Here is a 22,239-nt window from a genome sequence, read left to right on the forward strand (position 1 = left end):
TTCCTTACTTTCTAAATATGTATACATTATCATGGACAAACAAATAGAAAAAAAACAACCTGTGAGTGAAACGCTTAGGGGAGAAAGCTCAGTTTTTCTACTTCTGGCCCTGTATGATGTCAGTGACAGCAGATTCCCCCTGGTAATGGTCATGTCAGGCACATAGTTTGGACTGTAAGTACAGATGTAGATCTTCTATTTAGGAGGAGCAGCCAATCAGAAGACAGCTTAAATGAAAAGGGAATGGAGCTATAACTGAACTGAGGGGCTGCATAAAGGACCAGTATCAGATAAACAAGCATTATTTTCAACTTTGAATCATGGTCAAAGGAGTTTGCAAAGAAAAGCGTCTGGACTTCTTTAAGTTGCTTGAAGACTTTAAGTTGCTTGAAGACGTTTCACCTCTCATCCGAGAAGAAGCTTCTCGGATGAGAGGTGAAACGTCTTCAAGCAACTTAAAGAAGTCCAGACGCTTTTCTTTGCAAACTCCTTTGACTACGATGACCTGGATGACTGAGAACCTTCACAGACAACTTTGAATCATGCAAAGCCACTCTATGAAACCATGTTTTGAATGTTCTCAACTTATTGTCAATCCTTCTGCTTACCAGAAGGTTGCCTTAAAAGGGTGAAGAGCTAAAGCAGCTCATTTCAGACACAGAAATGATCTGAAGGGCTGCATCAAGGACTAGTGTTGAATAAATATCATTTTGCACTGAGAATTATGCAAAGCTCCTCTAGAGTCCAAGAATAAAAATATAGAGATGCAAACAAGCAGAATAGGTCCACTTTAAACAAATGACTTGCCAAGGTACATAACTGTTAATAATCATCATCGTCATTACGTGCTATTACACAGCTTAAATGACAGTGTACAGGGAGAGTTAAATGCTGTTACTAGCTGACTCCTGATTGGTCAGTTTATGCTATAAAGCACAAGCATACGCAACACACCTACACTGAATCTCCACCATCCTTCCACAAGTTATTTGTTCATCAGTTATCCTTTTGACTTCTTCTCTATGCATATCATTAGGAGAAAAAGGCACTTGCCCTTCCAAATGTCTTGAATAATAAACTTTGAAGCGAAACTCAAACAGGCTTTTATCTTCATATGACCATTTCCCTGAAAATTCCCACACTAAAATAAGGTCAGCGAATTAAAAAACGTCATCTCCTGTCCTATAATATGTTTTGGTAAATATTAATTGCCTATCCCCTCCTTTTCCCCTCCTCCTTTCATAAAACTCAGGAAGTACTGCATGTAATAATGGAAGCCAGTTGGAGTTGAAAAATGGAAGGACAGATAAAAGAGTAGGTAAGAGAACGCGAGAGTCTGACTTGAAAGTAAAAAGACCATAAGAAAAAAAATTAAAAATACAGCTACCCAAATATAGCAATACCAAAACGAACACGCGCCACAGAATTTCACAGAATTCCTGATATATAACAATTCACACACAGAGAATACACCTTGGACCTCATGTGAATGACAACACAGTACAAAACAGTAGAAATACAGTTACCACCATTGTATAATATATATATCTTCTATAGTACTTTTCTGAAAAAAGTTCTTGGCTAGGTGGAACAAGATGGGGCTTCTCTGCAGCCACTCAAATCAGCAGGTCACATTAAATTCAATGATTTCCATAGAACTATTCAAGAATAAATGCTCTGATTCTCATGTGTGTTTAGGATTGTTTGATGATGTACCAAATTTCCGTTTTATACATTTTATTTCGATCAGGCACCTCTTCAAATCTGTGTGCAAATTCGTGACATGGTTATTATGTACTTACTTAAAAAGAGATTCACCAGCACTGAGCACCGAAAACCAAATAAAAACTGTTGGAATTTTCTCATTTTGAGTATTTACAAATGTCAGATTATTTTCTTGATCAGGAATAAGACAGTTTTCAAATTATTTGGGATTTCCGGGTCTTCAGTGCCCATAAGAACCCTGTGTATTTGTCCTGCATTGGTACAAGAGTCCTCCTCCGCTTCCATCCTTTCCTACATCTGCACTGATCAGAGGTGATGACTTGACGGGAGCGTGCCGTGGCGATGCAAGCGAGGCCGCCCGGGTTTTTGTCCGTCAGTGCAGATGGAGAAGAGGAGTCCGGCAGACGGGAAGATCAACTCAGATGCAGCTAAGCTCCATCCTGATGCACCTTCATCTCCCTTCCCTTCCCTCAAGACCGTGCGTCTGTTTTTGACTTCACTATTGTAATCACGCTCGTCGCCGTCGCCACCTTCCCTGGGATGAGCGGACCGATGACCGATGACGCCACCCCTCCCCCTCCCCCTCCAGCCCTGACCCCGACCCCGACAGTGGGGCTTCGTGCCACAGTCCTGGCGAAGGTCTGTAACGCCTCGTACTTAGACCTCAGAGCGTCCAGCTCAACGCGCATCGAAGCATTCTCATTGGCCAGTTTGTCCACCTCCTGCTGCAGCTGGGCCTTCTGCTTCTCCAACTCCTCCTTCTGGGTGACACGCTTCACCCGGCAACTGGCGGCGTAGCCACGATTCTTCAGGGTGCGCCGCCGCTGTTTCAGTTGCAGGATCTCTTCTTTGGAGAGCCCTCGGAGGTGCTGGTTCAGCTCCCGCACCGACATGGTCACCAGCTCCTCGTCTGTGAGGCTGGTGCCATTCTCGCCCGGCTCGCGCTTCACCTGCAGGACACGGGAAAAAGAAGAAGCGAGAGAGAGAAAGCAGCAATGAGTTGACTGTAAAAAGCCCCGACTGACACCTTTAAGACCTCATTATCTGTTACTGCCAGGAAATGTTTATGTGGCCTGAATATTCAGACCTGTGTCAGACTCTTTAGTGGTCACGTGTCACCCTGCCAACCCAGAAAACCGAGATTTAAAAGAAGTGGCCAAACCATGACCGTTCTCTAAACTTAATTACCATTAAAGGTGGCTTGGTTAACAACATATTAAAAACTAATTCATGTGTTAAATCTGTGACATGATTTAACCATCCACATTTCAAACAGTGGTTTGTGGTTTAACCTAGTTCTAAATCCTGAAGAACCCAAGGTTAACCCCAACAAACTCAGGCCCTTGGAGTTTTTATTAAATTGTTATCCTAAGTGTTGACAATCAGGGAACAAAGAAAATAATCATCCTACCATGCACTGTTTTGCTTTCTCCAAACTACTGGGTTAGGGTTACCACATATGATGACTCAGGCCTCAGAGAGCTAAGAGGTGAAGTCATTCCCTCCACCACCACCACCAAACCCTCAAGCCTGCAAATGTAGACTTTGTCATGCTTTAAAACGGGAAAATATTTCTTGTACAAAGACACAAATGAGTACATATAGCACTGGAAAGATTTAAAAAACAAAAAACCCTTCATTACTTCATTACTGCATGAATTCAGGTTTAAACTTCGATATAATGATGATGCAAAGGTCAGCAGATGACTGTGGTGAATGGCAACAGATATAAATGGACCCGGATCACCCTCTGCACCATGTCGTGGACAAGCAGCAGAGGACTGTGTGTGTGTGTGTGTGTGTGTGTGTGTGTGTGTGTGTGTGTGTGTGTGTGTGTGTGTGTGTGTGTGTGTGTCCATGTATTCCTATCTTTGTGGGGACCAAAAATTGGAGGTTTACTATACTAGTGGGACCAACAGCCCTTATGGGGACCAAAATCCTGGTCCCCACAAGTTTGAAGGCATTTTTCAGACTCAAAATGTGGTTTTAGTGAAAGTTAGTAAGGGTTAGGGTTAGGCATTAATTTTTGATGGTTAGGGTTAGGGTAAGAGGCTAGGGAAAGCAATATGTCAATTAGATGTCCACACAAGATATGAATACCACACGTGTGTGTGTTTCTTTTCAAGCTCCTTTTTCAATTACATTTAGATGTTTAATTATTTTGTCACAGGTTGTGTTCAATGATTTTAGTAATTTTATTTTGGATAAATCCAAAGAAGAGGTTTTAGAAGTGGAGTGGGAGGTCCCTCTCCCATGTAACCAGCTCCCAGATCCCAGGACTGGATCAGGTGACCCTGAACCATCCCTTAGTTATGCTGTGAGAGTCAGGCTGCTGGGGGGACTTCCCAGCATTGAGCATATCCTTTTCATGCCTTGTGTGTTTATCCCACTACAACATGTGAATGATGTTTTTCTTCTCTACCCTGTAGTTTGTGTTTTGTTCTCCTTGTTGTCTGTGATATCTCTGCGCTCTCTTTTTGACTCTTCTTTTCCCTCCTCACCTTCCCATCTGCTTATTTAAATTCAAGTTCATTTACATATTCCTTTAAAATGACTGCCCAGAGGCATTTCAAAAGGCCCAGAGGTGTGCCTTCCTTCTAGCATCATTTTGGCTTCAGATGGGTGTTTTGTTTTTTTTTAATTGCATGGTCCTCTGAGAAAGTTTTCTTTTCTCATTTGATCTTTGACCTCAAACTGTACTGATTTTGGGGTAGGTAATCACTAAAGGAGAAGCATAAGAAGACAAAATTGTCCATTAGGGATAGGGGGTATCATTTTTGATTGTGGTCTCTCTATGCTTTCCTTTTTTCTCTGCTTTCCCCTCACCCAATCTCAGGAGATAACGGCCCCTCCTTGAGCTTTGTTCTGCCACAGTAAACATCCTGTTAAAAGGAGTTCTTCCTCCCTGCCATCACCAGCTCATATGGGATTGTCTCTCTAATATCTTGGGGTTTTTCCCTTACAATATAAATGGCATTGTGAATAAAATTGAAATGAGTATTTACTGGTGTATCAGCATCCCTTAGTTATGCCGTCATAGGTTCAGGCTGCTGGGGACTTCCCATGACCTGAGCACTTCTTCCCACTGCCATGCATTTATATGCCACTGCTGCATATCATTATCTTTAATCTACTACTTTGTGTTTTTCCTGTTTGTTGTTATGGGCTCTGCGTCATTTTCTTTTTTCTCTTCTCTTTCCCCTCATTCTCCGACCTTTAAGGGCAGATGTCTACTCCTTTCTGGGCCTGGTTCTACTAGAGGTCTCCCGTTAAAAGAGAGTTCTCTCTTCCCAAAGATGCCACGTCCTGCTGTTAGTGAACCATCTGATCGTTTGATTTCTCTAGAATATTGTAGGGTTTTTAGCTTACCCAACAGCTGGTCAGAGGGCCCGGTGGCACCAGTGTCCGGCAGCCTCGCCTCTGTCAGTGCGCCCCAGGGCAGCTGTGGCTACAATGTAGCTTGCCATCACCAGTGTGTGAATGTGTGTGTGAATGGGTGGATGACTGAATGTAGTGTAAAGCGCTTTGGGGTCCTTAGGGACTAAGTAAATCGCTATACAAATGCAGGCCATTTACCCTATATAACTAAAATAAAATTGAAACATGCACCTGCTTACCTTCAAGGCTTTATTTCCTTTGTTAGTCGTCGTCATGCCACAAGAGCCTTGCTCTTCTGAATGAACCTGTGGAGATGCAGGAGAGCACAACACATAAGCAGAGAAACATCACAGAAAAAAACAACAACATTAAAATAGACTGTGTTTAAGGACACCCTCTCTTCTAACAGTCAATTAACAAAAAATGCAGACCAATACCTACCAAGAGGAGTGGAGACATGGCAAATCTATATCTACTGTGTTGTGGGAGCATGTTCCACTGTTGTATCGGTGTGAGATTGTATGAGTGAAAGTGACAGAAACTTTTCTTAGAATTTTCCTGACTTCCTGTTTCCTTGTGGTTACACAGACATTGCCCACTACCTTTGTGTTGTTGAGCTCTTATTGGCTGGCTTTCTGCCAATAGGAATGAAATGAGTGTGAGTGAAGAGGAAGTGGTAAAAACTGTGGGAAGGACTCCAGGGGAAAACCAACAGTTAGAACGTACACACAAACACACAAACACACACACACACACACACACACAAACACACACCTAAACACAAAAATACACACACACACACAGTACCAAAGATGAGCAGAAAACAGATATAGACCTACACCTACTGGGGATAAAAATGAAATCATTGATGCCTTTGCACCAAAGTGGAAACAAGACAAAAAAGAATGGAGATACAAATGTGTGAATCAGAAGTCAACAAAGACCGAGCGTGGAAACGCAAAGGATGAGATCAGCCCTTAGAGCGCACGGCTCCATGATGAGCATCTCCGCAAGCTCTCAATGAGAATCTTTGTTTGGTGACCTGTGTGTTTGTGTGTGTTCATAAAGGGCGGCTATTGTAGCTGGTGCTGAGCGATCATCATGAGACCAGTCATGATGACGCAGCAGATTCCGGATCTCACTCCCTCCCTTCTCTCCTGCAACACAAATTTCTGCTCTCCTCTCTTGACTTTTTGTTCTTCCCTTCTTCCCTTTAAGGGGAGGACAATACAAGATATGGTTGTCAATCACAAGTCATTAGCCAATGAGCATGCAGCATCCCTCAGATTCAGAGTCAAATCAAGCCCGAGGTCATCATATCCATTTTAAAAACAGAGACACCAATGGCAATAATTCTCAGATTAAAGCCTCACAAGGGGACCTTACAAAGCAATGGATGATGTAAAAATTTACATCAGTCTTAAAGCCCCCAAATCACAAAAGAAACCCCCCCCCCCAAAAAAAACACTCAAAGTGTCACAATCCAGAAAGGTTTCTTTATTAACGTTGAGCATTATTGTCACGGGATATATCACAGATAAATGCTGCCTTTCATTTACCTCAGAAGTCGTAGTTGTAGAAGTTGGAATTTTAGGTCTATGACGTAGGAGAGCAGCCAAAAGAAGAAGACAACGTAGAATAACAGAAACAAGAACTGGTACATTGGATGACTCAGAAAGAATCACAGATAAAAGATGAGCTTTGTAACAAAGGAGACCTTTCATATTTTGACCAGCCACCTATCCTATCATATGGTGATATGGTGATATAAGTTGAAAGTTTACCCTAAAATGTACTTTTTGAAGTTTTCTCCAGTGAATTATCAGAAAACAGATCAAAGATCCAGGGTCTATAGAATAGAATAGAATAGAATAGAATAGAATAGAATAGAATTCAACTTTATTGTCATTGCACATGCACAGGTACAGGGCAACAAAATGCAGTTTGCATCCATTTATGATATATCCCCTCCTATTGATGCTTAAAGTTACAGAAAAAAATGTTTTCATTTAGACTAGAATCATTTGGAGTGGTTATAAAATGGATTTGGTTGCAGTTTTCAACAACGCTTAAATGTGTTTTTCAGCCCTGTCTCATGTGGTTATTTCATGTACTCATAGTTATGAGGGCTCAAATATGCTGGAAAACAAAACAGCTTTAGATCCACCGCTATGTACTCTGAGGGCCTGTAAGTCAAATGTAACAGTTTCACAGTATGGTGGTTTGCATCATTTCATTATAATAAAGCTATTTTTAGGGGGTCAGGTGGAAACTTTTTTTCTCATTGGACTAATTTCTACGAAGGCGTTATTACACCCTTCTTAGGTGTGATGACATTTAAATGATACCCGGCAAACATGACTCTTTTCATTTTTTCTATCAAAAGATACCAAATGTGTTAGTGAGCCTCCCTCACAATGCATCACTGCCTGCCTGTCTGTTTGTGAGGGGGCTTCAGTGTTTGTGCATGCACTGCCACAAATCCTACAGATATAAATAGCTGTAGATCAAAGAAAAACATACAAATAATTATGCATGCATACACACACAAAAAAAACATGTCAAATGCACAGCAAGTTAAAAATTCTGTTTAAAACTCAAGGAAGTGGTGAAGAGTGGAAAAAAAGCGCAATAACATGCGAGACTTAATCCGATGGAGAGATGGCACAGCTTCATTTAAAGCATTTGACCTCAGCAATTAAGGCTCTTCTTAATGAGTTACGATCAGTCAGTTAAACACAATCTTTTATTAAAGAGCTTCTTCTCGACAGCCGAATGTGCCGCTGCACTCTTCTGTTTTTTTAGGATGCAGCCTCCCACAGCTGAGGTGCACGCTCGCACAAAAGATGAATCAAAGACATGAAGACTGAGGTTAGCTGCTGGGGGTTGGGTTGCTGCAAACAGAGGGGGCATAAAGGGGGCTGTTTCCCTGACAGGCACTGGTTTATTTCCCTTGTGCCCAAACCCCCCCATCCTCCATCTACATAGAAACAAAAAGCATGCTGCCAAACACACACACACACACACACACACACACACACACACACACACACACACACACACACACACACACACACACACACACACACACACACACACACACACACACACACACACACACACACACACACACACACACACACATATACCCTGCTGCTATGCCAGCGGGGCACAATAAAACACACATGTAAAATGGTTGACTGCGAGTACACAAGCGTTTTAAACAATGTCGTACTTGCATACTGCAGAGGTTTGATACCACATTTAACGTCGTAATTAAAAGCACTTTAAAAGGCACTTTAGATGTTTATATACGCAACGTAAAAGGTTGGCATGGTGGCGCAGTGGTTAGCACCATCAAGTCACAGTAAGAAGGTTCCTTGTTTGAATCTTTAGGGCAGCTGGAGTGTTTGTGTGGAGTGTACTGGCATCCTCCCATAATTCAAAGCAGTTAGGTTAACTGGTGGTTCTGTGTTGGCTATAAATTTGTGGCTCATAGACATTTATAAATCAGTTTTCCACTTTATAAATGAAAATTAATTTCCAAAAGGGTACCAGGTCTGCTCTATCACAACACCACCGAATGTAATCAGAGTTATAAACCATAATCTGGAATAACAGCAATAACCAAACACTGAGGAATTACAAGCAGTGTCAGAAGACACTGACACAGTGTAAACCCCCGGAACTTCATCACTTTACTTTTTTTTTTGTTTGTTTGTTTCATTCTGTATACACCTGGGGAAAAAAAGTGTGACAAACTGCGAAACCACTAGAAAAAAAAAAGTGATAGAAATTTTTGGTGCAGCGCTCAGCACTAATTGTGATTAGATGAGGAGTCTTTTTCCTGGCTCTTTAAGGGTGACTGCATACATAAGCATAATTTATTTGCAAACAGGTAAATCAGAGTCTGCGTTACCTTGTGTCACCTTTACAGAAGCAACACAAAACAAAAAACTGTAGGTCCTAATCCATCAAGGTTAGACAACAACAACAAATTTAAAAAAAACTGACTAAGACCAGAGGATAAAACTGCAACAAACTAGTGTGTGTCTTTTTGGGGCATCTGTAAGTCACCCAGGTTAAGGATCATCTGCTGAGCAAAGGCATCGCCATTCATCTTGGGTGAACACACAAACACAAAGGGCCAGAGGTGTCCTTCCCATCATGCTTGTGAGGTGATCGCTGCGGTGTGGTCAATGCCACAGCCACTGTTGCTACAACAGAGCTTTTTTTTGCTGTGGCAGGCTGTATTTTTATGGAGCAACTGAAAGAACGCTGACGACTCAAGAGTAGAGCTGCTTACGGTTACAGCAGAGAGACAACACACACACACACACACACACACAAACACGGAGGACGGGATGTGAGGACAGGGATGGCAGAAGAGCTGAGAAGCGGTGGAGATGAGTAGAATATGGTTGGAAGGCAAAAAAAAAAGATGAGAAAGTCAGGAGGGAGAAAAAAGATAGCAAGGTGAAGACAGAAAAGAAGAGGAGGAGGAAGAGGAGAGGGGTGCTGGTGGTGAAGGAGGACTGAAAGAATGCTGACGTCTCCAGAGCTGATTAGCGTTACACAGAGACATCACACCCACAGCCGAGAAAAATGCTGAGTATGGAGAGAGGACAGGGTGTGAGGAGACGAGGGGGGGTGCAAATGACAAGGGAGAAAGAAGAGAAGAAAAAGAGAAGCAAGTGAATAGGGAGGAGCAGGAGGAGGAGAAGGACAGAGGAGGAAGGGGGGTGGGAAAGCATTTCGGTGAAAATGCATCCTCAACACATTTGTAAGAGCTTAGCTGTGGAGTACAGAGACTGGGAGAGAGAGGAGGAGGACTAGAAGGGGGATAAAGCCCCCCAAAAAACCCTGAACTCAGCAACGACCACAACTAAAACCTCCAATTAGAAAAAGTTCTGAAGCGATCCAATGCAATGAAACCACTGCTGACCACCTCCCTCTCCCCTCGACCTTCTTCAACACACAAAAATAAGGAAAAGACTTCACATCTCTTCCTGTTGACAAATCACAAGGGGATAGTCTTGCAAATAAGAACTATTGAGAATAAAACTAATACATCCACACTCAGACCTGAGGGGAAAAAAAAAAATCAATTCAAGCATTTATTTTCCCCAAGGCTCATATTGCAACTCCCCCGGCAAACATGTCAGCGACAACTATCTGTCGGCTGACCGTCTTTCTCAACGAAAAATAGTTCCACAACAAAAGTGGCAATGATGGAAGCTAACCGCCCGCTGGATGTCCTCGTGGGCTCAAGAATAATTTTATACTACCCTTTTTTATCGATTACAGCAAAATGAAATGAAACATTCTTGATTGGGAGAAAAGTAACCTGACCTATCACCCTTCTCTCACGCCCTTTTCTTTTCTTCCCCAATCTGCATAACAGATGGGTTGACCCCTGTATGAGCCAGCTCACAGCCCACAAAGTGTTTAAATGCAATGACATAAATTTGTGCCCAGTGACACGAACAGAGGTTACAGTTAAAATATTTTAAACTTTGGTTCATGCTCTTGAGAAAACCCATCGGTGGTGATTCTCCGGACAAGCTTAATGATACTTTTTGACAAACTTCAGCTTAAAGAAAGCAAAAGGGGATTGCTATTTCCAGGACTTCATGCTAAGCCTTGAAAATGTTGCCTTAAAAGTGTTACAGTTACTGAAACTTGATTCCTCCTTACCCTGTTGCCTGCTAAAGGCAAATATTTATCATTTTTCCAGTTGACTGTATTCATAACACTGCGTTTCCATTTGTATTTGGTTATGCATAGTGAAGTATTATAAGCATGCAAGCAGCCTACGTATTCAACAGCACATCTGACGGCAATGATGCTATGCAAAGGTAGACTGCTGACTGGTTGAAAAGTTTGCTTGAACAGAAAAGGAAGCGGCAGCAGAGTTCAAAACAAAGACAGAAGCATGAGAAAATACTGTTGTTTTTAACACTCAGTTTCACTTCACTACAAAGAAGTTCTTTGTTTCTTTTAACTTCTCTCTGTTATATAGAAGGAGCTAAGATGAAGAACCGACAACATCACAATCACGAACGAGAATAACTTACAGGCAGGTCGTTTTTGACAGCGCCCCCTGGTGACAGCGCACAGCTAAAACATTTAGAGAACGATCCGCGTATGACCAAAGCTCAGCCAGGCTGCTGCCGTGATGCTAGGCAAAACTTCACTTCACATTCGATGTGAACTATTAGATTACTGGGTCCAACTTTCCTGGCTTTTCTCACAGTAGGGATGAGTGCCAGGAACTGTGGTCCAGCATGACTGCATGATCTACTGGGAAGAGGCACGTTTTTGCTCTCCTTCGACACACATTTCCGACATCAGTCTTGCAGAGCTCCATAATTTTTTAATAGTTTAATGCATTTTGTGGATTCATTACGGAAACAGCTGCATAGTGTCAAAATATTTGGTAGTAAGTTAAAGAGATTTTTAGTGAGATAGTCATGTGTTGTCTCAGGCCTATCTTTTCAAGGGGGCTAGGGTTGCTTAACCACATGAACAGGCGTTTTACAGTTTCCACATCCATTAGGCTATTAGGGTCCAGGTGACGTGTATTTTGTCATCAGACAGTGAGCATAAGGCTTTGAGTGTACTTCCACATGTCTGCCAGATTTGTATGACCATGCAGACTCGTCTGCAGAGATTTGACTTGACATTGCACCAACTATGCATGTGTAGTTGACTTCAAAGAACTATAAAATGAGTTACAACTCAGCCGTAGTGTCTCCTGCTGTCCGTGGCTGCAGCAGAATATAATCGCTGCTTAAAGGTGACTGTGCTTTTGGCATCAGGACCCCTCTGCACTGGAACAACCTGCCTGAGGAGGTCATCCTCCCAGTAGCCTCCTTTAAAATCACCTCAACGCATTTGTAAAGATTTTCTTCTATGCGATGACGTTACACGTAAGATCTTCTTACTGCCTGGTTATCAACCTTCTGTTGTTTATTATGGAAGCTTCCTAATTTTAGTTTTGCCATTGACTTTTATTTTTAATCATTCTGTCTTGCACCCAGGATGAAAACCAGGGTAATAGTGCAGCAGGATGTGATCATGGGGCTAATAAAGATAGATTAAAAAGAACAAAGGACACAGCATGATGAGACATAGACTGCTTTCTCTCGCAGACAAACAGGATGATGAACTCTCTCTGTGCGGCTGGCTTCAGACGGAGCTCTAATTAATCTTGTTTGCGAGAACCTTTTGCCCCGGCCTCTACTGCCACACAGAGAGGAATTTCTTAGAAAGAGACTTCCTATTTAAGAGCTGGTGGCCTGCTGCAGACACACACAGTGGAAAATAAATGGCCAGATTAGGCGCTCCAAAAATGACCCGGGGGCTGCTACGAGTGGGTGTTTGCGCGCATAAACAAGTCAGCATATATAGCCAATGATCAAGAATAGATTGTAAGAGTCACAAGTCATTTGTGATGCAGTGGCATTGCTGCGTTTATTGAATAATCCGACAATAACAACTGCTTTAACTGTGTCTTCTCCCTCTGGCATTTCTCTAAGCAATAGCGGGGGGGGAAACACAAAGGATGGCAGCTGAGTGAAGCAGTAGAAGCGCACAGTAGGTCGTAGAGAGGACATGACAGAATGACATGAAGGGAGCAAAACATAGGCTGAGTGAATTGAAACCTCAGAGAGATACAAAACTCAGCTCCTGGCTGCAGTCCACCTCGGGTTTGTTAAAAAACAGAGCGAGTAGCTCTCATTGATCCAGTGTGGGCCGAAGATGGTGAGGGAGTCGGTAAATAATTAACGATGAGCGCTGTGTGGAGTCTAATTGAGAATTAGGAATCAGATCAGAGATAATGGCAACCTGCATGTAGAGAAAAGGGAGGAGCAGCGATACAGGACCTTGGGTCTGAGGAGCTGAGGAGTGACAAGGGGAGAAGTCACTAGTATGGGCTATGTGTGTTTGAGAGTGTGTGCGCATGTGTGTTTTGGGAAAGGAAGCTATTAACGGAGGTTATGCAGAGCGTGAAATAAGCATGATAACACAGACAGAATGAGGAGATGGAGAAAACACAGGAAAAGTCATGGAGAAGAGGAGTCTAGACCAAGGGTGTCAAACATGTGGGCTGGGGGCCATAACTGGTCTGCAAAATGATTCAACTCAGCCCACCCAAGTCAGAAAAAAAATATCTTAGTTCCTCCAACTTTTCAAAAAAAAAAAAAAAAAAAAAGCATTGTGACATGAGCGTTTGACACTGTACATCGAAAATAACATCACAACTGCTGGCGTTCAAAAAATTTAAGTTTCCTTCAGCTCTCCAGTTTTGTAAGCTGGTGCTGGTGGCAGAGTTGTTAACACAACTAATTTCCATAGGTTAGTTTAAATTTTGCCCTTACTTTTCTGCTGTGGGTCACACCATTGCCTGTATGGAACCATTCTTGAATTCAAGATCATTTATCTGAATGTCAGGAGTAGTTCGTGCCCCACCCTCATCCACTTTCTCATCTTGCATACCCCTCATTAGCACACGTGGATCTGCCTCACCTGGGAGCTTGAGTTTCCACTGAGGTCCTCTTCAAAACACAGCCTAAAGAACTATTCTTATTGGACCTGCAATTCTCTTACAAAACATGTTGTCAAATCTAATTGAGGATGTGGTCCATGCAAGTGAATGTGTGTTTGTATGTACTGTATGTTGGCATATGCACACTTTTTACATATTTCTCTTTTTAAAGCACTGTGTGTTTTAAAAAGTGCTATACAAATTAAATCACTATTAGTATTATTATTAATATTATTGTTATCGATATTATTGTTGTTTTACCAATCCTCCTGAGGTTAATTAAAATCACTTTGACATCGATGTTCTAGCCCCTCATAAACATATATGGAATCATATATATGTGTGTGTGTGTGTGTGTGTGTGTGTGTGTGTGTGTGTGTGTGTGTCTGTGTTTGTGAGACAAGTGTGTTATTAAAGGCGAGAAAAAGTCCTGGCGTCGACACGTTTTTCCCATTCCAGGTAGTAAGTCGGAGTGTGATGACAAATTTCCCAACACAAGCAAAAAAAAACTGCACTGTCAGGCAATTGAGCTCTGGCGCCTTTTTTTCATAAGTGCTTTTTTTTTTTTGAAGAGAGAAAGCATGTACCGCAGGTTAAGTCATTTCTGTGTGTGTGTGTGTGTGTGTGTGTGTGTGTGTGTGTGTGTGTGTGTGTGTGTGTGTGTGTGTGTGTGTGTGTGTGTGTGTGTGTGTGTGGCGCATACAAACAGAGAGCTGCGAGGGAGACAGGGATAAGTTAAACGACACTATAAGTTTATTTCACCCAGACGCCGTGCATCCCAGGTCAGCAATACAAACTTGAGACAAAGAGAAAGTTCGAGTCCAAGAGCAAAGTAAGCACGGCGCGACTCTGTGGGGAGGCATTCATCATTATCAGTCACATTAATGGGAAAGTATCATCAGAAAACCGTTACCACAGAGAGGAGGAGACGTGTTTGTGGCTTACAGAGGTGCAATGGGGGGCAGTGGCCTCTTTTGCACTGCGACATTCTCCGTGACCATTTTAAGGTTTTCCTTTAAGATGGTATGATAGGTATCATGATATATTTAAATGCACACAGAGGGGCAGAGTATGTGGACATTTTACCGAAGCAGTGCTGCCTGCTTCCTTTCAATTTGATATTTATCCTCCTGCCAAACGCAGCAGTTTAAAACAACACATGACTAACAAAACTTCACTTGTAAAAACCAGAAACAATTCTACTACTTTAAAGAAACACGATTAAATGCCAAGAATTGTTATGTGAATAGTGCTGAAACAACTTCCTGATTTAAAAAGCCTGATCTTCCAGCTTTTCCCAGGCTAAAACTGGACCCATTATACTTTTTCTTTGTGTATATATGACATTATAAATACAAAATATTTGTACAGGCACCGAGTAACAGCCTCTTTGAGCCTGTGAGCCAAAAGCTCAGACTTCAGGTTACTCTAAACAGTGAGTTTTAAGTAGATTTTTCTACTCTTTTATTTTGTATTTATCTGACAGTCACAGACAGAAAGCCCATTTCCAAAAGGGCAATTAGTGGAACTAACTTTAATATCTGTTATGGACTGTCTAACAAACAAAGTATTTGAAGATGTCACCTTGGACTGTGGAAAAATCATTACCACAGCTCAGACAAGAAATTACAGATTACTGCAGTAACATTACTTGGTGGTGAAAATAATGATTAGGTGCAGTCAGCTGCTTCTACAAAAAGGTCAAACAGATTGAGAAGGAATTAAAAAAAACCAACAAAAAAAAAACAACAACCCAGAGAAATATTTTCATGACTATAAGACGGAAAAAAGATGCAGAAAATACAATGAAACAAAGGTTCCACAGCTTCAGCAGGCCCTAAACGCTAATTCCTCATCTCATCAGCTACATTTGCTCACTCTGAAGGTGATTAGATCTAAAACATGCACTCATTTTGTTTGAGAATAGGTCCGATGTTTACTTTGCAAGCCAGCCTTCAATATGAGGAGGGGAAATGAAAACTCAGTCGAGACACCGGAGGACCATTGTTGCTTGGAAATAATTTAATGCCACAGGTGATAGCAAAGCCGGCGCCACATTCAACGCACACGTATCTCTGTTCCCTCTCTTTGCTCCTTGGCATTGATCCACTCTGTTTGTGTGTGTTTTAAAGCTTCAGAAATTCATACCACAATCCTCGGATCGTCATACTGCAGTTAAAAAATGCGGCAAGTTGGCATAGAGATGATGCAACTGGTAGACAACCGCTGGTGCGGATACTTCTGTTACCAGGGCCTTGCATCTTCGCCGCTACAAGCCAATCACAATATCTCATGGCTGCATCACTGGTGAGGTATGGAGTGAATGTGTGAGTGTTATTTTTTTTAACTGGAGGCATCTCTAAAAGCTCCAAAATAAGCCCAAAGGCCCACAATGGAAAAACTTGATAACTTTAGTCAAAGACTACAGTATCACTTCACCGATCACTGAAGTGCACGACACAATCGATTCAGGACCAAAATCTAGATCAACAACTTAAACTCAACTTCAACTTTTTTCCATCAAAAAAAAATCCCTTTGACTCCCTTTGACATGCTGAAATGAGAATTGTTTCATTTTCATACATTTTCTGGTTCTCAGGGAGGTTATGAAATAGCAGTCGAAGCACTTGTGGAGGGCGGGTACATTAAACGCACACACACAGACTCGGAGACAGAATAACACAAGGACAAGCTGCACACTCACATCGAAGCAAAGAAGAAAAAAAAAACTGAAAAAAGGAGGAAAAAAAAAAAACAGTGGAGCACAGCAATGATTATGCACCAGATCTGCTTACACCATATTTCATCATTACTGTGGAGAAAAAACACTCAACTATTGATCTGCCCCACTGCTTCCTTTTCTCTCTTCCTCTCTCTCTCGCTCACTGCAATTCAATCTTTTATTCCCGTGTTTACTTATCGCATTTTACTTCCCTCTCACTCTTTTAGAAATCTGCAAGCAAAACAAGACTTCTGAAATGGTTCCCAGTAGTAAACAAGACCATAAACATGCAAACACTACTTAGAAATTATGTTCACAAACACCAAGTTCTTCCTCGTAGACACACATACACACACTCACATACAGAGGAGGTGGACACAATATCAGAAACACCTGTGCAATCTAATGCAATCCAGAGCTGTAGCCCTGCAATAAATGCTGCCTTTGTGCAGTCTCTTTTTTCAACGCAATCTCAGAGCAAGAATGGATACAAAAATCATGGAAAAAAACCTTAAGATAAAATTCTTTACTTTAGAACCAAAACATCATTAAACATCATGTCCTCAGACTTTGTTCACAGTTACTGGGTATGGATCTAAAATAACCTTTTGGTACTGGCATCAATGTGTCCACATTCAGTTTAAGACCAAATTAATAGGTGCTGATGTATTTTAGAGGGAAAAACTAGATTTACAGTTCTAAGCCAATAAATAAAATATGTGTTCTAAGCATTAGTAACAAAAACGAGGCATGCTGTTGGCAACAGCCTCAGAACATTTGATCAGTTAGGAAAAAATATCAGTTCCACAAAAGTTTGATAACATCACTCTCACAGATGGAAAAAAGAAGGACAGGCGGCGAAGATGAGGGATTATTTTTCGAAGCTAAGAAATGCTCAGAAAGGAAATTTAAAGGACATATATAAATATATATATGAAAATACACAGACTCTCTCTAGAATTTTTTTTTCACTGGATCCACATACGATGTGTTGCTGATAGTGCTGGGCAATTCAAGCAGTCTTTTTCATCTGCCAAATTCCACTTTAACCTCTGTCTACAGATTGTGCTGACCATCTTGAATATACCCAACTCCTGTTGTAGCTCAGTAAATCATCTTTCCTTATAAACACAGCCAAAGGAGGCTCTTCACCACACATTAGCACAGCCTAACGGCCACCTTGATTCGACTCCCTACATCCTTAAAAGAAAACTAAACAACCACCCAAAAATCAATAAACACTGCGTGAAAGGAGGCACACGGGAGCGCTGACTTCAACTGCTGCTGGTGCTCCTTGTTCTGCTCTGCAGCCTCTGTGAGTTAGAGCACAGCAGCACTGGTTCTCCACCTGCTGCAGGTTCAGTATGAGTGACCCTCAAGCTCACAGCGGATCTCCAGAGTAAAACAAGAGCTACTGTCCCCAGCTGCATTAGATCTTGTTCTGAACTGGACAGCAGAATGACCTTAGTAGTGACTGAGCTTTCAAAATAAAAGCATGGGGGTTGTGAACTAGTTGTCTCAGGCTTGTTTTGGGATTTTTTAAAACATTCAAGCAATCTGTCATATCTACCTAAATTAATGGATTTTAACATACATCAGCAATATGTGTGTAATATTTTTATTCAGATGTTCCATGTGAGGCCCTTTGTTTACTGTGACTATCACTGCTCTGCATGATGCTTCAGCACCTTGACCACCGTACACGTAGGGCATCAAACAGTGTATATGAGCACACATATACTTCCTTCCTCGTGGAGGCTTCAAGACAGACATGAAGAGATAGAACGCAATCAACCACCATGCACCAAATGTTGTAATGGCCAACTGATAGTAAAATCACTTCCCTTTGTTACATCTCCTTTCTACGTCTCAACAGTGCAGGCAGGAACTCACACACAGCTTTTAACCTTGGTGCTTGGCATACACACAGACACACAAGCAGCCGTACAGCAGGAAGATCTTAGCTTCTTGTAGGTGTTTTATATCTCCTGCTTTCTTTGCAACCTCTCACATGTATATATATATATATATATATACACACACACACACACACACACGCACGACAAGGCAAAGAAACTAGCTGTGGTAAGTAACAAGTGAAAACGCCATCTGTCAAGCGAGAGCGCATTTGCTTCGCCTCAGCATTTTCAGGGGAATGCCTTGAAGACAAAAAGGTCCTTGTTCTCAATCTCTCCACAAATCCCATCTCTCATTCTTCCTCCCTCTTCCTTCATCCCCCCCTTTTGCTCTGCGCGCCTCGCCGCTCCGCCACCATCAGCAAAGTTGCACACATAAGCATTGGTCAGCGTTCAATTACTGCGAACACCAGGGAAGGATGGGAAAGTACTTGACAGAGAAATGCACTTCAAGCACTGATTAAATACTGATACCAAGTATAAAAAGCTTAGCCCCTAGGTTGTGTGTGTGCGTACATGCAATGAGAAAAGGAAATGGGAAAAATCTGTGTGTGTGTGAGCAAAAGAAAGACAGTGAGGAGGGAGGGTTGGTGGTGGTGCTCTTCTCTCCAATACTGATACAACTGTTTCATCATTATGACCCTCTATTACAGTACTTGCCAACTTGCTTACTACATACTTTTGATACACTCTGCAGAGTGCTGACTCCAACTAAAGCTGCTGATATGGAGTCATTAGGGGGTGAAGTTTCTGTTTTTCTTGTGCCCACAGAGCTTCCCTATTACTCTTCAGTGTTTAAGAGTTGCAGCGCTCATAGGCAGAAGATAATGGCCCATCCGCAAGAGATCAATCAGAGGAAATTCTGTTGCAAGGCATTATAGCTTCCTTTTTTAGCACACGTCTCAGTGTGGGTTCATTAACCGCCATGGGAATCAGTCCTTCCCCTCAGCCTTCATTTGTGTCTGTATTTTTAATGATATTTACACAGGAGGGTCTTGTTTCTAATCTGGCAAAACCAGACTTTATTTATTTAATTTATTAAAAAGTGAACTAAAGGTTGAGGGGTTAACTCTAGGTCTGAAGCCCCGTCCATACGCTCGTTTTGTATCTGACCGCTGGTATGCAGTGGACCCAAGCTCCGGTTACCTAGGTAACTCTCTAATGTCAATCAGCCGCATGTTCCGCTCTCATTGGTGGCTTCGTCGTTAGATACCGTTGAAGTTGAGAAAAGTTCGACGGTAGACCCGCCCACTTCACGTCGCTAACCGTTATTTCGCCCCTCTTTGCTCGTAAACGCTGAATGTCACTGACTTCACATGGCTTCTGGCCGCGTCAGTACTGTGGCCTAATTTATCAGAATGTGACTTTTATTAATATTACTTTGGCTTTTAAACATCCGAAGTCTAGGCAATCAGAAAAAAAAAAAAAACCCCTAAACAAAGGCTTGGGGGACTCAAACATCATGCGGTTAAGCCACTAGATAACAAACATCGTGCTCCAGTGAACATAAATTAACTAGTGTTTGCTGAATACTACAAAAAAAATGTATACATTTAGGACCATTTTAAAAACACAAATCCGTGACCCCGACTCCGTGACCGGGTCTAATTTCACCGCCGTGAACAGACCTCCTTCCTTCCCTCTACACCAGACCTTTGTCCGCCCGCCCGCCTGCCGCCGGTGCCATGTTGCCATGGCTCCCTCGTGCCTCCGCTCTCCTCGCGCAAACGTTGAGAAATACGAACGTTGTGATGAATCAGCATCTCTGCCGCGAGCCCAAGCCGGTGAACCACCACCAGCAGCAGCAGCACCGCGGCCGGAAAACCGAGTAGACTCTGTGCGAGTAAACCCGGCAGTACAAGTCCTTAAAACGCCAAAAAATACTCACTGTTGCTGAGTGATACGTGAAGCGAGCGGCTGTCTGTGTGAAGCGGCTGACACAAAGCAAATGTCAAAACAGTCGCTCGGGCAGTTCGGCCACAATACTCTCTCTCTCTCTCTGTAGCTAGCCGCTGGGCGTCTGACAGCTACCGACGCTCCAGCATGACAGCCAGCGGTGTTTTGCCTTGTTTAAAAAAAAGAAAGAAAAAAATTACATATTTTGATATTTCCACCTACAGCTAAACAACCAGAGAGCAGACGAGACGCTCATATATGAGAGCCCTAAATCCCAGCATAGCTAACAAACAGCTGACTAACGGTCATATCACATCTGAACCAGCAGCTGGATGTGTCCGGTCTGAGCGCCACTGCCGCCGCTCCAAATGCGAGGCACAGCCAGAGAAAAAGCTGAGGTTATGTGCCGTTACCGATGGGGGGTTTCGCTGCTTTAAGTAAACACTATACATCCCCTGATATACTTAATTAAATCCTTTTAAACATTTAGAAATTTAACAGGCACAAAACAAGGGAATCCCCGGGCACTGCCGCGTCTCCGCGCGGTCATCTAATTCCGACACTTCTTTTTCAGCCTGACAGCCACACTCATCCTGCCCCCTTTGTCTGTCTTATTATGAAATCACCGGTTGGTCGGTAGTGCGTGGCAGCTCGAGCGACCGACCGCGTTTCGGTAGCGCATGTACCAAAGACCTGGATGATGATGATGATGATGATGATTCAGCATTGCCAGACTAATGCCCTTTAAACAACAGCAGCGGCGACGGCGGCAGCGCACACCGGGACAGGCGGCAGTGCGCCCGCACTGAGCGGCGGCGACGGCGGCCGTGCACACTCAGCAAAACACCTCTACATTCAGCACTTTCTGAAGACATTTCAGTTTTGATTTCGACAAAGCTGACTCACCAGAAGTCAAACCGGCGCCTTTCGCCCACCCGCAGCTTCGAAAGGTTGACGTCCGCCGACGGTTCGTCGACCCGGTGTGGAGAAGACAGACAGTTGGAGAAATGTTTTTCCGCTCACGCCTTCTCTCGCAGGTCTCCAGATATATCCACTCCTTCCCCGCTTGTTTTAGTCTATGGTCGGAGGCGCCAGACGTCAAATGATGTTTGGATCACGTGGCTTCATTCATGAAGGATCTACGCAACCCGCATTTAAAGAGACACGAGACACTACTACTGTGTGCTTTAACAACAGGCAGCGTGGAAAGCGTGACACGACAGCTGTGCACATCTCTATACTTAGAGCTAACATTTGAACCTCTGATCCAACAATAGGACAAAGAGCGGCGACACAACCATCTAACACTGAAGCAGCGATGCTCTGAGAGGCAATGGAAAATTTAGCACCCGACAAGTGAAAGACAGTGCCCTCCACATTTATGACTCATTTATTTTTAATAGTGTTGTGTATTTTAGGAATTTTACCCCTTTGTGTTGAACATGCAGCTGAAACAGGGACTAGGGTATGAAAACGGGTAAACAAAGAGATTGAAATAAATAATTCAATGCGAAATATTTACCCACTTAAAAAAATTATGAAATACCTTTATGTTAGAAGTTAGTGCAGGATTGTCAAACATAAGGTCCCACGGCCAGAGTGGGTCGGCAAAGATTCCAATTCGGTACACTGGATGGCTTTGAAAAAGGGGGAGGACATAAATTTTGGACATTTTACACGTTTTCACCCAGTTTACAGCTTTTCCTACCGATAAAGACCTCCTCATGGCCTTTTATACAACCCCAAAGTAATTCAATTATAGATTTCTGTATGTTACACATTTACTTCATACAATTTAAGCCCAAAGAGTCATGCTGACAGATTTCCATCATTTACTACAGCAGCACTTTTTCATCATGTAAGAATTCAGAGGTACCGTTTAAATTCTGCTTCATTTTCTTATATTGAGATATCTCATTGATTAAATTTGTAGTTAAATTTCTGTATACTGACAGAAAGGGGAGTTTCACTGGTCTGGTCGACATAAGATCAAAGTGTGCTGTATGTGGTTTTGACATCCCTGGGCAAGATAGAAATACAAAATAGAAAAT

At 42.5% G+C, this 22,239-nt stretch overlaps 1 protein-coding gene across 3 annotated transcripts; it reads right to left on the reverse strand.

Moving 5' to 3' along the window:
* Positions 1–470: 470 nt before the first annotated feature.
* Positions 471–21,752, reverse strand: mafgb (v-maf avian musculoaponeurotic fibrosarcoma oncogene homolog Gb). 3 transcript variants are annotated; one of them, XM_039612964.1, is made up of 4 exons: positions 21,095–21,752; positions 20,181–20,357; positions 5,343–5,408; positions 471–2,675 (listed from the first exon to the last, which is right to left on the reverse strand). In XM_039612964.1, the coding sequence occupies exons 3-4, from the start codon at positions 5,376–5,378 to the stop codon at positions 2,196–2,198; spliced, it is 516 nt and encodes a 171-aa protein (XP_039468898.1). In that variant the 5' UTR covers positions 5,379–5,408; positions 20,181–20,357; positions 21,095–21,752; the 3' UTR covers positions 471–2,195. The 3 variants fall into 3 exon arrangements, with proteins under 3 accessions (XP_039468898.1, XP_031608575.1, XP_039468897.1); XM_031752715.2 differs by lacking the exon at positions 20,181–20,357 and having other exon boundaries at positions 21,095–21,738; XM_039612963.1 differs by lacking the exons at positions 20,181–20,357; positions 21,095–21,752 and adding an exon at positions 5,545–6,041.
* Positions 21,753–22,239: the final 487 nt, after the last annotated feature.

Source organism: Oreochromis aureus, linkage group 6 (assembly GCF_013358895.1).
Source record: "Oreochromis aureus strain Israel breed Guangdong linkage group 6, ZZ_aureus, whole genome shotgun sequence".
NCBI lineage: Eukaryota > Metazoa > Chordata > Actinopteri > Cichliformes > Cichlidae > Oreochromis > Oreochromis aureus.

Bases quoted from the DNA above. Each gene is read 5' to 3' on its own strand.
- mafgb (XM_039612963.1), bottom strand. From the start codon at position 5,595: ATGCTCCCACAACACAGTAGATATAGATTTGCCATGTCTCCACTCCTC. The intron at 5,409-5,544 runs GTAGGTATTGGT...GCATCTCCACAG, and splicing joins CCATGTCTCCACTCCTCTTG to GTTCATTCAGAAGAGCAAGG. The intron at 2,676-5,342 runs GTAAGCAGGTGC...CGTGTCCTGCAG, and splicing joins AAGGAAATAAAGCCTTGAAG to GTGAAGCGCGAGCCGGGCGA.